Source organism: Anoplophora glabripennis, unplaced genomic scaffold, assembly GCF_000390285.2.
Source record: "Anoplophora glabripennis isolate ALB-LARVAE unplaced genomic scaffold, Agla_2.0 scaffold137, whole genome shotgun sequence".
Taxonomy (NCBI): domain Eukaryota; kingdom Metazoa; phylum Arthropoda; class Insecta; order Coleoptera; family Cerambycidae; genus Anoplophora; species Anoplophora glabripennis.
The window spans coordinates 150,813-164,957 of NW_019416282.1; the positions used below are offsets into that span (position 1 = coordinate 150,813).

Sequence of the window (14,145 nt, forward strand, 5' to 3'; positions counted from 1 at the left end):
ACATATGTCATTAAGTTTTCAGAAATTTTATTGGATAACTGTAATTACAAGCTAAGGTTCTAATGTAAACATACATAAAACATACTTTTAAGCATTAAAAATGATGACAAATCGCTCCCAAAACTGTCCAGTTTATTTTCTTAGCAACGATGCACCCGTATTTTCTTGTATTACATGAGAATTTGCACTATAACTCTTCCACCTTAAGAATGAAGCATCCCCAGAAAGGTTGAGCTTCTTTCCATATAATTTTATTTCCTCTGGTTGATTGACTTTATACCCATGCTCTTCTTTGTCACCGTTAACCTTCTGTTCCTCCATCTTATGTAAAACTTAACATCAGCGATTTCTAATAGGACCTACAAAATAATAATTTTTAAGATTTAGACAAGATTTACATTTGAAAAAACAAAACAATTACAAGCCATAAAACAGTTAGATACTTACATAATAATTTTCCATTTCACACAACGCGATATGATCATGTATCCCACAAAACATGTGCATATACTGTCCATTTTCATCAAACTAGACGTGTGTAAGTCGATGCACAGCGGACTGTCGGAAATTTTACGATTGTTGTATTTTCTCTTCTTGAGTAAAGATAATAAAGACGTTGTGGTTTTGTGTGTTTATTTTGACAATGATTGAACATGTATGGACAATAAAAGTGGACTGTATAAGATAGTTGAGTACCGTTCTGCTTCATGCATAGCATGCTACTGAAATCTTAGAAGGGATGAGCTCGTGCGGCGAACCCTAAATCAGCGGCTGGAATAGCCAGGTTTCTTATTGAGTCGGCGCACTTCGCTCTCGGGTCTGACATATGATTATTATTACAAGACTATGAATATAACTTAACAACGATCATAACCGATTATGCACCGAGAGGTGACGATCACTTAACCATTATAAGATGCGTTTTACACGTTAAAAACGGAAACATATTCAGTATAAGAACGAATAATTCTGTTAATACAATTGTTATATACAAATTCGGATACTGGTCTTTATACAACAAATCTTCCCTACTATACAACTGGAATATAAAGTCTATAACACCTAATAATGTATAAGTAATTCATTATAACCTTTATTTCATAGATGCATAAGGTGTATTAAGCACCTTCCAGTTAAACTGATTGAATAATGAGTATGAAGATGATTGCTCTTTTTTAATAAAAGTTGTATATTGGTTATAAAAGTTTTAATATGCGCTATACACATTATTCTAGATAAACAGTTTAATAAGCCCATTTCTTTCAGTGTAGATATCTCTGTAAGGAATTCTATTTATGGCACCATTGCTATTCACGTTTTTTCTGGTTCCTCGTTTGGAAAATGTGGAGCCAATCACATCCTGGTAAAAAAATATTTCCGGAGACTATTTTTAAGTATGAAAATGTCAAAATGAAATGTCCATAAATTCAGTAGTATAAAAGTGTCCTCATTTCCATACATTATTCGCAATTTTTGAAAATAAACGTGCTAGAAGTTTGAGGATAGCGTGCAGACGTATCACATAAAGGTAATAATTTCACATATTGGGGTCGATTCTCTTTAATCTATGGTTATTTGAAACCGACTCTGAAAATATTGCGAATATATATGAGCATCATTTGAATTGCTAATGATCTTATTTTGGGTATTTTTAGTAGATATATCCTGACAGTTATTCTCACTTTCAATGTATTTCAGATTTATGTGCTTAGGGACCGTGAAAAGTTAAAGTACTTAATAATAGTAATAATTCTTTTATATTTCATGTGAATTTCATAATTAATTATTACGTACCATGGTTTCAATTCATACGACTCTATCTTTAAGGAATATTGTTTAGTATATAGGATGTAACTTTGACCTTCAAAAACATAAGTTTTTTCGTCTTTTTAACCATTTTTTCCTAATTTTCATACCCCGCCGCTGGACAAGTGTGGTCTCAAATAAAGCGGGCATTAGACACTGCGTATACACATTTCAGAACTGTCACCCCTTGTCATATGTACAGTGTAAAGTCAATATGCATATTTCAGTCATATAAACAATGATCAAGCACATGCTGATACAAAACTATTGGTCGCGCAATCATACTGAAGCAGTTTTCACATCGTATCACGATTTCATTTCGTTCATAACACCATAAGCATAATTAAGAATTCTTAAGAGAGTTTTGTAGCAAATAGGCAACCAGCAATACGTTTTTATAGATTTTATGACACAGTTTGTCCAAATATCAAATAATGCACAAATAACAGACTTTCCCCCATTTTATTGCAGATTTTCTATAAAATTGACCTAGTTTGAAACTCAAATTATTTTTTGGTGTCAAGAAATTTCTCTACAAAAAAAAGTAATTTGAGTTTCAAACTAACTCCATTTTAAAGAAAATCTGCGTGTAGTAAAATCTATAAAAACGTATTGCTGGTTGCCTATTTGCCATGGAACATCTTAATAATTTCATGGTAAATACACCTTTTTAGTAATGATGCCAAATGATAGGCAACCCCATAGAGCATATTGTCATGAAAAAATTCTCAATATTTTTACTAGATCGAATTTCGACCTTATGTACTTTGGACATAAGTGCCAAAAAATTATGTCAACGCTATTATGTCAACGCCAAGAATAAAAAATAATGGCTTAGGCCTAACAGAGAGGCCTCTAAAGAATAATTGGTATCCATCGGCGTAAGTTGATGTCGCTTACCTGGTGGGTCAAAAAATGCGACTACTATGAATTGTTTCCCAGGAATGTAACTATCACTGTTGAGGTTTATTGCCAACAACTCCATCTTCTTGAGGTCGTAATTTAAGAAAAAAACCTGGAAAACATCGACTGATTTTGCCGCTTGATAACGCATGCCCTTATATTGCTAATATCACAAAAGCTGTATGAATATCCAGCTTGGTTGGTAGGTTATTCCACATTTATCCTATTCTCCTGATCTTGCTTACCTTCTTCGTTGGTTGAGTGAATTCCATTTTACTTCCAAACGATAGAATTTCTTCAGGCGTGAAATAGAAAAACTGAGTGCGTTGGAAGATAATTTTAAACAAAGCAAAAAAACTACTTTCATATTAGTTTATGTATTTTTTTATTGGTCCAAATATTCTGTTTATTAAAACTGTTTACTTTTTGTTTCAGATATATCTGCCTTCTGTCTAGGCGAACAAGGGTTGCCAGTCATGGAAAAGCCCTGGCGAGGCTCTTCGTCGGGATATCGCTGGACCCTCGCTTTAAGTTGAACGAAAACAAGACAAAACAATAACCATCGAGAGAAATATGGCGGCGACGGCCCGCAGGCGGGACCCCGACGACGACATTGCGGCCATCGCCAAGCAGATCTCGGACCAGGCGGAGGCCATCTACCAGAATTGGAAGTCTAGGGGTCTGGCCCCTGCGGACCTTATCAGCTGCCATGCCGCCGGCGACACCAGCAAGTTGGGGTGAGTCTTTTGGTAACACTGTAATTTAACAAAACGGATTGCTTTTGTACAACATAGCGACGTGTTATTTTAAAGTCACCTTTTTTTATATCACTGTGGTCGAAGCGACGAACATAAAAAAATCTAAAGAAAATAAAAATGTTCGCATCATTTATTAAATATTAACTAATATTGGTACGTATAGATGTGTTACTAATTCTAATAATATATTTTTAATTAACTGTTAGACAACGAAACTAATGAAAAGTAATTTAGTGAAAACAGATTGCTGTAATATAACAACGACGTGTTTATTTTAAAGTCACCTTTTAAAATATCGTTTTTAAGAATTTAAAAATTTTCACATAATTAACAATTAACCAATATTGGTATGTAGATACACCACTAATTGTACAAACATAGTAAAAATACTAATCTTATCGATATGAAATATTTTCTTAAAATCGTTTAACAATTTTTCCTGTAAATTATGAGATTTGACAACAATGCATAGCCCAGTTCCCAATTGTGCACGTGCAGAGACTAACTATTTGAAATCACAATAGCGTGTCCAGCAGCGAGGTATGAAAATTACTAAAAAAACGTTGACAAGAAAATGAAGTGTATAGGTTCTTAATGAGCCACATTGTATTTTAGATATTATTAATAAAAATTTAGAAAAATTATAATTTCATCGAAATTATCGTTTTCATGCCGCATACCTATCTATAGAACGATATTTAAATTAGTTTGATATGATATCAATTTAAAAAGATATTGTCAATGAATGACAGTTTTTGTATAATCATCTGCTGCATCTATTTGTTTTAAACTTATTATATAAATTTTCAGATATAGTATAAAGAAAGTGTTTTCGTTGATATATTTGTATTTAATACTTAAAAGCAAATATTCAAAATACAGTTCTGTCACCTAATATTTTCGGAATACTCATAAACATTTGGGAGAAGGTAGGTACCAAATATTCAGATAGGAAGTTCGCATATATTTCATTAGAAAATGACCGGTTAATTTGTGCAACTGATGTCATGTCACGGCCTTGAGCGCAGACTACGCGAGTACAACTGTTTGCAATTATTTCGCCTTCATTTTAAATAAATAAATCTATTAATAGACGTAGCTGACAATAAAAAAAGTTACATACTGTTTCTCATATAAAATGAGCGACCCACTCAATTTTTTATCTTTATATCATAAAACGTGTAACTTCCCATACCTTTGTTGTGTAATATTGTTTTCAGTTCCAACCGGAAATATATATATATATATATACAGGGTGTTCCGTGAACATGGATCTACTAAAAAATTTTGCGAGTCAAAATAAGACTAAACTTAATTCTATACAATTTAAACTAAAAGGTGCCTAACTTGACGCCCTCTCGCCCTCTAGCGGTTAAACGAAGTAACTTAGGATAGAAATAATTAGCTATAAAAATCTCCAAGTACCTGTGGTAGTTCAATTATATCGTTGCTTATAAAAGCAATAGTTCCATGTATACAAAATATTGGGATACCCTTTATAACAGTGTATTTTAAAGGTTTAAAAACCGATTTGTAGCTAAATAAAATTAAAATTGTAATAAACAGAGAGAGGATAGGTAGATATAAGTACAGAAAATTTAAAAATGCAAGGAACTGATTTATTTTTCTGAAAGTATTGAGTTTAATTTGTTTTCTTATACACAACTCAAATACAGGGTGATTCATTAACAATGGGAAAATCGAAAGCTGAAGATACTACACGTGAAATGGTGACCATTGGCGCAAACATGCCTTATCCGAAAGTTGATAGTTTCGGAAATACAGGGTGTTGAAAGTTAAAATTTTAAATCGTTTTTTTGCGATTATTCTGAAAATATGTAGGTTAGGAACTTGAAAATTTGTGAAACTATATTTTTTTAGGCGACGAATAAGATGCGTGTTCTAAGTTCAGGATTGCTCGTAGAGGGCGACACTTACGACCAATTTTACCGATTTAGTTAATAACTTTTTACCCTGTATGTCTAACATGAAATTTGATTCAAAACCTGAAAGAGCAATCATTTTTCCATTAATTGTGTATTCTTGTTTCATTTCGATATCTCGATCCGTTTTCGATAAAAATCGATTTAACGAACAATATGTTCTGATAATACGAGAAATTAAAAGCGAAAGAAACCAAGTGTTTCTTCGTGTCATTACAACAATTAACAATAAAACAAAAGAAATTCGTAATCATGATTTAAAGTCAGTGTTCGAAGAATCCACCGTTGACATTTACACACTTTACACAACGTTTTCTGATAGATCTTCGAGTTTGAAACAACATATTGGGATTGCGTTTCAAACAGAAAAATGAAGAGGATTTAAGTCCGGACTTCTGGGAGGCCAAGTAAAAATGCTTCCACGGCTTGAAGAAGTTCCACTTTGTTTAAGAAGAGACATGTGGTTCATGCACGACGGAGCTCCACCGCATTTTTCTTGGCCAGTGCGTGCATATTTAGATGCAGTTTTTCCAAATCGCTGGATTGGTCATGTAATCATTTTTGCATGGCCATCCAGAAGTCCGGACTTCAATCCTCTTGATTTTTCTATTTGGTCTCGAATGAAATATATAGTTTACAAAGAATCTATTGGCTCGTGTGAAGAATTGTGGCAAAGAATACAAATCGCTGCCAACGAAGTCACACACAATCCCAATATGTTGTTTCAAACTCGAAGATCTCTCAGAAAACGTGTAAAGTGTATCAGTGTCAACGGTGGATTCTTCGAACAATTACTTTAAATCGTAATTACGTATTTTATTTGTTTTATTGTTAATTGTTGTAATAACACGAAGAAACACTTGGTTTGTTTCGCTTTTAATTTCTCATATTATCAAAACATAGTGTTCATCAAATCGATTTTTCTCGAAAACGGATAGAGATACCGAAATGAAACAAGAGTACATAATTAATGGAAAAATGATCAAGTTTCATGTTAGACATACAGGGTAAAAAGTTATTAACTAAATTTTCGGTAAAATTAGTCGTAAGTGGCGCCCTCTATGAGCTATGCTGAAATTACAACACGCATCTTATTTCTCGCCTAAAAAAATATAGTTTCATAAATTTTCAAGTTTTTAACCTACATATATTCAGAATAATCGCAAAGAAACGATTTAAAATTTAACTTTCAACACCCTGTATTTCCAAAACTATTAACTTTCGGATAAGGCATGTTTGCGCCAATCATCACTATTTCACGTGTAGTATCTTCAGCTTTCGACTTTCACATTGTTAATGAATCACCCTGTATACTTGTACAAACGTAGCATATAAAAATATAGCAGGTAAAAATCTATTAAATTGCTTACTGGATTTTACTATTTATTTTGCCTGAATTGTAATAATTAAATTGATCTTTATTAAAATTATTATTGATGAACCCCAAACATGAAGTACTTAGTAATTTTGTCAGTGTGAAATTATAGCCACCGTTTTTCCTTTTCATGTCGTAAGTACGTGATGGATGTGGTATTGATCCAAAATGGACATTATAGTACCTAGGGCGATTTGCCAGATTGACAGTAACGTGATCTATTTGATTTTACCCGCGTCGAATTTATTTTATACGGAGTGGGTACATTGTTGATGACACACTTGTACACAGTTGATGAATGTAGGAGTTGATTTTTAGTATTTACAGTGGTAGTTTCTAGAACAGAATTGTGAATAATGCGTACAGTTGCATTCATATTTTTATTTTAGTGTCGTTTCAGTAAATGAAATTCTGAAACTACTGCTTAATCAAAGTAACGGAACATCCAGTGAAAAAACAGTTGAATTCTTAGAGGTTTGGATTTTATTTAGAACAAATGTGAAAATCGCTGTTTTTTAAAATCGACTGTACTTCATTCTTTTTATTACATATTTCACATATTTAAAGTTTTGATGTTTATTTTTTTAAGTAACACCTCCATAGAAAAAAGTATTTATTTTCCTCGAAAAGATTGGTTAAAAAGAAAACTAACTACGCCATTGAAATAAGCACTAAAGATCACATCAGGAAAGTCCAACATTTTTATTTACTTATGGAATAAATAATGTCCGACTTTATTTAAATTCAAGATATTTTTTTGATTCTACAATTATCAGTAGGTTAATCAGTGACATATTCTCCATAATTATTTATGACGTCCCCCCCCAACGTTCAATAAGTTTCTCGGTGTTCTGTAGAAATTCTCTGTTTTTGACTCGAAAAACTCATCCAACCACGCTCTTAACTCCTTGTTGTTGTTAAAAGAAATACCGCGTAAGGAGTTTGACAAAGAGCGGATGAGGTGAAAATCTGAAGGTGCGAAATTGGAAGAGTAAGGCGGGTGTGGCAGAACTTCCAAATTCAACTCTCGAATGGCCGTTTTGGTCGTATTGGCGATAGGTCGCGCATTGTCATGTTGCAAAGGAACGTCGTATCACCAGCCAGATCTTTTTTGTTGAATATCCGCTTGGAGTCGCCGTAGTTGTTGGACATGAAGTTCTGCATAGACGGTTTGATTGTTTGGTAAGAGTTCGTAACAAATAATCCCTCTCCAATCCCACCAGACGCATTACATTTTCTTTTGAGGATGAAGTTCTGGTCTTGTTCGCGGAGTTGTTTGTTTTTTGGGGCTTAACCATTCTTTTCACTATTTCGAGTTCACGTCACTAGTGAAATATGATGAAGAAAACATTCTTTATGACCAAGTGTTGATTGATGACGAAAGAACAGACCAACAGCAACTGGGGAGCTTTGATTTTTATGGTTTTCATTCAAGCGCCGAACTTTTTTTGCTTTGAACTTTTCCCATTGAATGCAGGTGGTTTACTACAGTTTTGTGATTACATCCCATCTCCTGAACCAATTCCCTCGCTGATTATCTTGTATTTTCGTAAAGTAGTCGATTTAATTGCTCTTCCTCAAATTCAACAGGATATCCGGAACGAAAACCATTGAAGACCGTTCTATCATTCAACACATCATCACCACATACAGCACAAATTTCCCGATCAGCATGAGCGGTTTTAGCGTTTTACCAGTCTCGATTAAAAACAAAAAGAAAGCAAGTGCCGAAAATGATTGATTTTCAACTTGACATTCCATTTTAAATGAATGAAAATTCACAAAAATTAAATCTAACGAAGTAACCAAAAACCAATTTGATAGAGAATAACATATGTCAATTTGACAATGCGTTTAATTTTCATGTGAATTTTCAAATTTGAAAAATACATTACTCCAACCCATTAAAAACCGAAACGAATAAAAATTTCGTTGTTTTCTCAATTAAATTAAATTCGGCACTACTTTGTTAATTTAAGTTTTTCTGTATCAAGTTCTACTGATAATCAAATTACGGCCACTCAACATACAATTCGTATAAAAATGTCACATAATATTATTTATATGGAATAAAGCAAAACTTAAAATATCGATAAGACAAAGTCGATATTTTAAAATACACAATTTTTTTAATGCCAAGAGCTATTCTACACAAAAGAATTCCTATCACATATCGGAAGATGTAATATTTCTAAAAACAGGCTATCAATAAAAATTATTCGGTAACGAAAAAAGAAAAAATTAAAAAATTTACTTGCTTTAAAAAACAATAATCGCCTTTCTTGCGCTGATGCTGCAACTTTTTTGACCAAAATTAAAACAAAACACAAGTCTGCAAAATATCTGCTAATATATTGAAAGACAATAATAATGTCTTTAAATTTTAATTGACACCCCGTATCTTAAGAACGCCTAAACGAAAAATATCATTAGGAAAGCCCTTTTGTTTTTGACCCAAATAATCTGCAGTTGACCTAGACTTTAACTAGCAGGCTATGAAGTAATTAGTTTCCAAAAAACTTCCTCAACGTGTTCGTTGCGTAAAGTCGTCCCCACATTCCTGTATCGCCACATCCTATTGCCACCTGATAAGAGACCGACGATAGCCGGGATTTTATTAATAAAAATATTTTCCTGCGTTAAAGCACGTTATTAGGTGCTGAAATTAAGAAGCTAACGTAAAGACTAACAAATTAAAATATTTGAAGTTGCTTAAAAAAAAATTGTGCGACCTGAGAGACATCACAAATAAACAAGACGTTTTCGTTATCATTCAACTGATATCATGAAACAGTGGATTGTGTAAGCCTAGAGTTGTAGGCGTGAACTGAGCTTTCAAACTATACATGTGAGAATACGAAAAAGAGATCTACGGGAAAGTGTTTGTGGAGAAGGAATAATGTAAGTTCAGTTTCCATCTAAATATGTTAAAAAATGGTATTACCTAATTACGGTTTATTAAACATTCATTTTGAATAAAGTCGTAGATATACACTTCATTCTTTTTTGTCCACAATTTCCACATTCTATTATAATATGTAGTGGTTGAAATAGTATTTTTCTCTTAATTTATCGGGTAATATAACATATCTTGTATTATACTTGGCATCAGTTGACCAGGAACAACTTCCTCTTGCTTTAATATAATTTATGTTATAATGACTTATTTCTGTTTGTGACTCAGACTATGTTCAATGTTAAGCGCGATAAATTCGCATGTTAGCAAACTGAATTCATTTAACGTATTTTGAGATGCAGGTTTTTGTGGCTAAATATATATAACTGGAACGGCGAAATTTGATGAAATCTTACTGGTATGAAAGATTTGTTGTAGCTACATTGAATCTAAAAGAAATTTTTTTAAATCTTCATTTAAGAACCACTTCAAGTATTTGTAGTATATGACACCAAAAAATGAGTTAATTTTAATTCAGTGATATTGTGGTGGTTGATTAATGAGAATCCCCTTTTAAACAATTGTATTTCGATTAGTTGGTGATAGGCAGTAACAAGTTTAGTGATAAAGTATCAATATTTGTAAGGTATAATAACATCTAAATCCTCCTAAACTGATACCTCTCATTTCTTTAAGCCTAACTAATTCATTCCTAAAATTTGAAATGGTGATATAGGAACCTTTCTGTGGAGCATCAATCTCGATCAGAGTGTCACGTCATTCTCTGTTAATAGTATTATCATCATGTAAATCGTAATATTATCAATTTAAGGCGTAATTTAATAAACGGCAACAAGAAACATAATGTTGTACCTACACGCCATTGACGCCTTATGCCCTCATTAAATTTTGGACGAATTCAAAGATACCCTTCGTACAGGATGCACAATGTTTTTGCATTAAGGTGGCCATATCTCTGGCCGAGAAATAGTCACATTTCTGGCGTTTTTAGGTACTGAAATCTTGAAAAGTAAAACGTATAGAACAAAAGTAAGCACAAAAATAAAATCCTTGATGTTCTGTTTATTCATTGTACTATTTAAATTTACTCAAATAAAATATAACTAAAAAAAAGCGTTTGTAAAACATGCGTTTGCTGTTATCGTAACCCCACATTTTAAGAATTACTTTCACGTACTTGTAACTAAAAGTAAACAATTTTATATGTAGGACTAAGGAAGTAAATGTTATAAGAATATTTACATGTGGAGTTGTATATAAAAAAGTTAGTATTTTTGTAAATTTCATTACCTAAAACCTTGATGGTTTGATCGTTTTTTGCACCTGTTTATTCGTTTTACTGCGGCGTCTTTGAAAAATATCCAGGTGGCATGACATTACATTCCTATTATTTGATAAGCTTTAGATTATTCAGTTATTAAATGTTTGAAATTATTTGTCTTTGTGGAAAACACTATTTAAAGAATATGGCGCCCTTAATATCATTAAAAATTAATTTTATTACTTTTTATTCTGGAAATTTTCAGCCGTTTCTACAGATTGGTTTGTGGGAACCTCAAATAATACGTTCCTATTCGACCATCTCCCATTTATATACAGGGTGTCTCATAATTAGCTGCCAACTCTGAACAGGCCGATTCTATGATCAAAACTAAGTAAAAAAGTTCATATGAACATGGGTCCGGAAATGCTTCCTAAGGGCACAGGGACCCATTGAAGAGGGAGGAATGGAAATCATTTTTTTGCAATATCTCTCAATCGCGTTGTGATAAATGAATGAAATTTGGTATACACAGCTAAATTTTGATGAGCAATTTGATGGACTAATCCATTTATTTCCACAAGGTCCATTGGGGTGGGTACGGGGGGGCCCTTGGTACTTTGCGTGTGTAACTTTTTCATCTTTGACTTTTTAACAAATTGGACAGCAAATTCCGTTTTCCCGAACTGTTTTACGTTAAAAAGGTACTCTTGTTTCAAATCGTTATCTTTAACGGTTTCTGAGAAAATCGCTCTTGAATTAATCCCACTTTGGTCAATTTCATAGTAATTTAAACAAAAAAAAATATTTTGTTTCAATTTAATCTAGTTTTAATAAAAAAATAATAATAAAAAATTAAATTAAATAAAAATTAATCCTTTAAATGGAAAAGAGAGGAAAGGAAAATTATTATTATTATTTTTTGTTTAAATTACTATGAAATTGACCAAAGTGGGATTAATTCAAGAGCGATTTTCTCAGAAACCGTTAAAGATAACGATTTGAAACAAGAGTACCTTTTTAACGTAAAACAGTTCGGGAAAACGGAATTTGCTGTCCAATTTGTTAAAAAGTCAAAGATGAAAAAGTTACACACGCAAAGTACCAAGGGCCCCCCCGTACCCACCCCAATGGACCTTGTGGAAATAAATGGATTAGTCCATCAAATTGCTCATCAAAATTTAGCTGTGTATACCAAATTTCATTCATTTATCACAACGCGATTGAGAGATATTGCAAAAAAATGATTTCCATTCCTCCCTCTTCAATGGATCCATGTGCCCTTAGGAAGCATTTCCGGACCCATGTTCATATGAACTTACTTAGTTTTGATCATAGAATCGGCCTGTTCAGAGTTGGCAGCTAATTATGAGACACCCTGTATAATTTATGTCAAAATATTTTTAAATTTTTTTGATTTCTGTACTTTGTTTTTGTATTGTGTGGTACAAAAAAAAAGATACAACATATTTAATTTGAAACTGCCGCTTCGCAATGGAATGCTGATTAAGTTTTTATTATAGTAGGTATGTACTCGTACCTAATGGAAGTTCTTAATTTTAAATCTTTGAGTAAAAATGTCATCATTCTTCCTTATATTATTATTGCAAACAAAGCCTGTTTCGTATGGAAGAGCTTAGCAGACTCCTTTATAACTGGCGACTTCGCCAAAAATGTAAATGTTTATATTTTTGTGAATTTATTTCACATAGATTTCATGTCTACTAATTATAGCATTTTTAGGGCAAAAATTTTATGAGCGAAGTATTTCTGTAGCCAGCGCTATAAAGGGTAAATCTTAAATGTGTACGTATATTTCTATTGAACTTTATTTTTCAAATTTACAAATATTATCTAGATGGCATATTTTCAACCGATTCCCAAGTCGTTATATTTTTATTTAAAACTTTATAATAATTTTGAATTACACGGAAGATTGTTGTTAGATATTTTTTCATATCTAACTACATTTTATATAATGTATCTTTTATATTGAGTATTGCATAATTTTACTACAATTTTCTGTACTATGTATTGACGTTGGCAGATTCACGTGTGTCGATTTGTTTTTTTTATAGACTGTTTTTTTTTCTGTTTGAAGCGCCTTTGAAGGTATTTAATTAATAATACATTTTATGAAATATAGTGTATTCAAGTGAAATAAGAATAGTGATGAAGAATTGAAAGCGTATTTTCTGTGCACATGCGGCGAAACTTTTATATGCTGATTGGTACGAAGGGCAGACAAAAATCCCAAATTAACCCGTTTTATCTTTTCATAGACTGACAAGTTTATAAATACGGTAAAAACTAAACTTTTGGTATCCACTTGTAACAAATATTGAGACTTGAGACTTGATAGGACTTGAGAAATTTTGTGAGATGCTTCATAGGAAAAAGCTAAATATTATACACATAACTAGAAACAATTTATTGGTGGGGATAGGAAGGGTAAGAGGATTTGGAGGCTATGAATTAAGAAGATATTTCAGAATTTGTTTGACGTAGGTATCTACCTATCTTTTAAAAAGATGCATTAATTTTGTTACTTTTTATTCTAGAAATTTTCAGCCGTTTCTACAGATTGGTTTGTGGGGAGCACAGATAAATGTTCATATTCGGCTATTTCCCATTTTTGTATAATTTATTTCAAAATATTTAACACTAAATTTTTTTGTATTATGTATTTTTTTTGTACTCGTATTGTTTTGTACAAAGAAAAACGAAATATTTAATTTCAAACTGCCGCTTCAATTTGGACGTTTTTGCGGATCAAAACTGTTATTATAGCAGCTACAAAGATCATAAATGAAGAAGATATTTTAGAATTTGTTTGAGGTATATTTTAAAAAGATGCAATTTTTTAACTTTCGCTTCCTATTTCATAAGAAATGTTGGTGTTTGAAGTTCTGCGTAACGCCGGTAAAACTATATTCAACAATTAATTTAAAATTATAAATTTCCAGTAGGTGTGCATATAGTAGGTAGTACAAATATGTTCTCAACTTGTCATCAATTCTGAATGAAATTGGTCTCTTCAAATTTTTTCGTAGGATCGTTTTTGAGAAAAAAAATAAAACATTTTATTTCAAGTTGTATATTTTTAATTTCTACTTATGCATTATCTAGTAAGTTACTGTCAATTTTTCTAAATAAAATACAACCATCAAATTTCGAGTCGA

At 32.2% G+C, this 14,145-nt stretch overlaps 1 protein-coding gene across 3 annotated transcripts in view; it reads left to right on the top strand.

Moving 5' to 3' along the window:
• The window catches only part of LOC108904177 (serine/threonine-protein phosphatase 2A regulatory subunit B'' subunit beta), a 235,724-nt gene that overhangs the window by 83,996 nt on the left and 137,583 nt on the right, over window positions 1–14,145 (top strand). For 2 of the 3 annotated variants that reach the window (XM_018706620.1, XM_018706621.1), the window contains exon 3: window positions 3,145–3,446. In XM_018706620.1, coding sequence (XP_018562136.1) covers window positions 3,283–3,446 — 164 coding nt within the window. In that variant the 5' untranslated portion in view covers window positions 3,145–3,282. Of the gene's footprint in view, window positions 1–3,144; window positions 3,447–9,538; window positions 9,687–14,145 lie in introns of those variants that run through there. The other variant, XM_018706623.2, reaches the window with a different exon arrangement.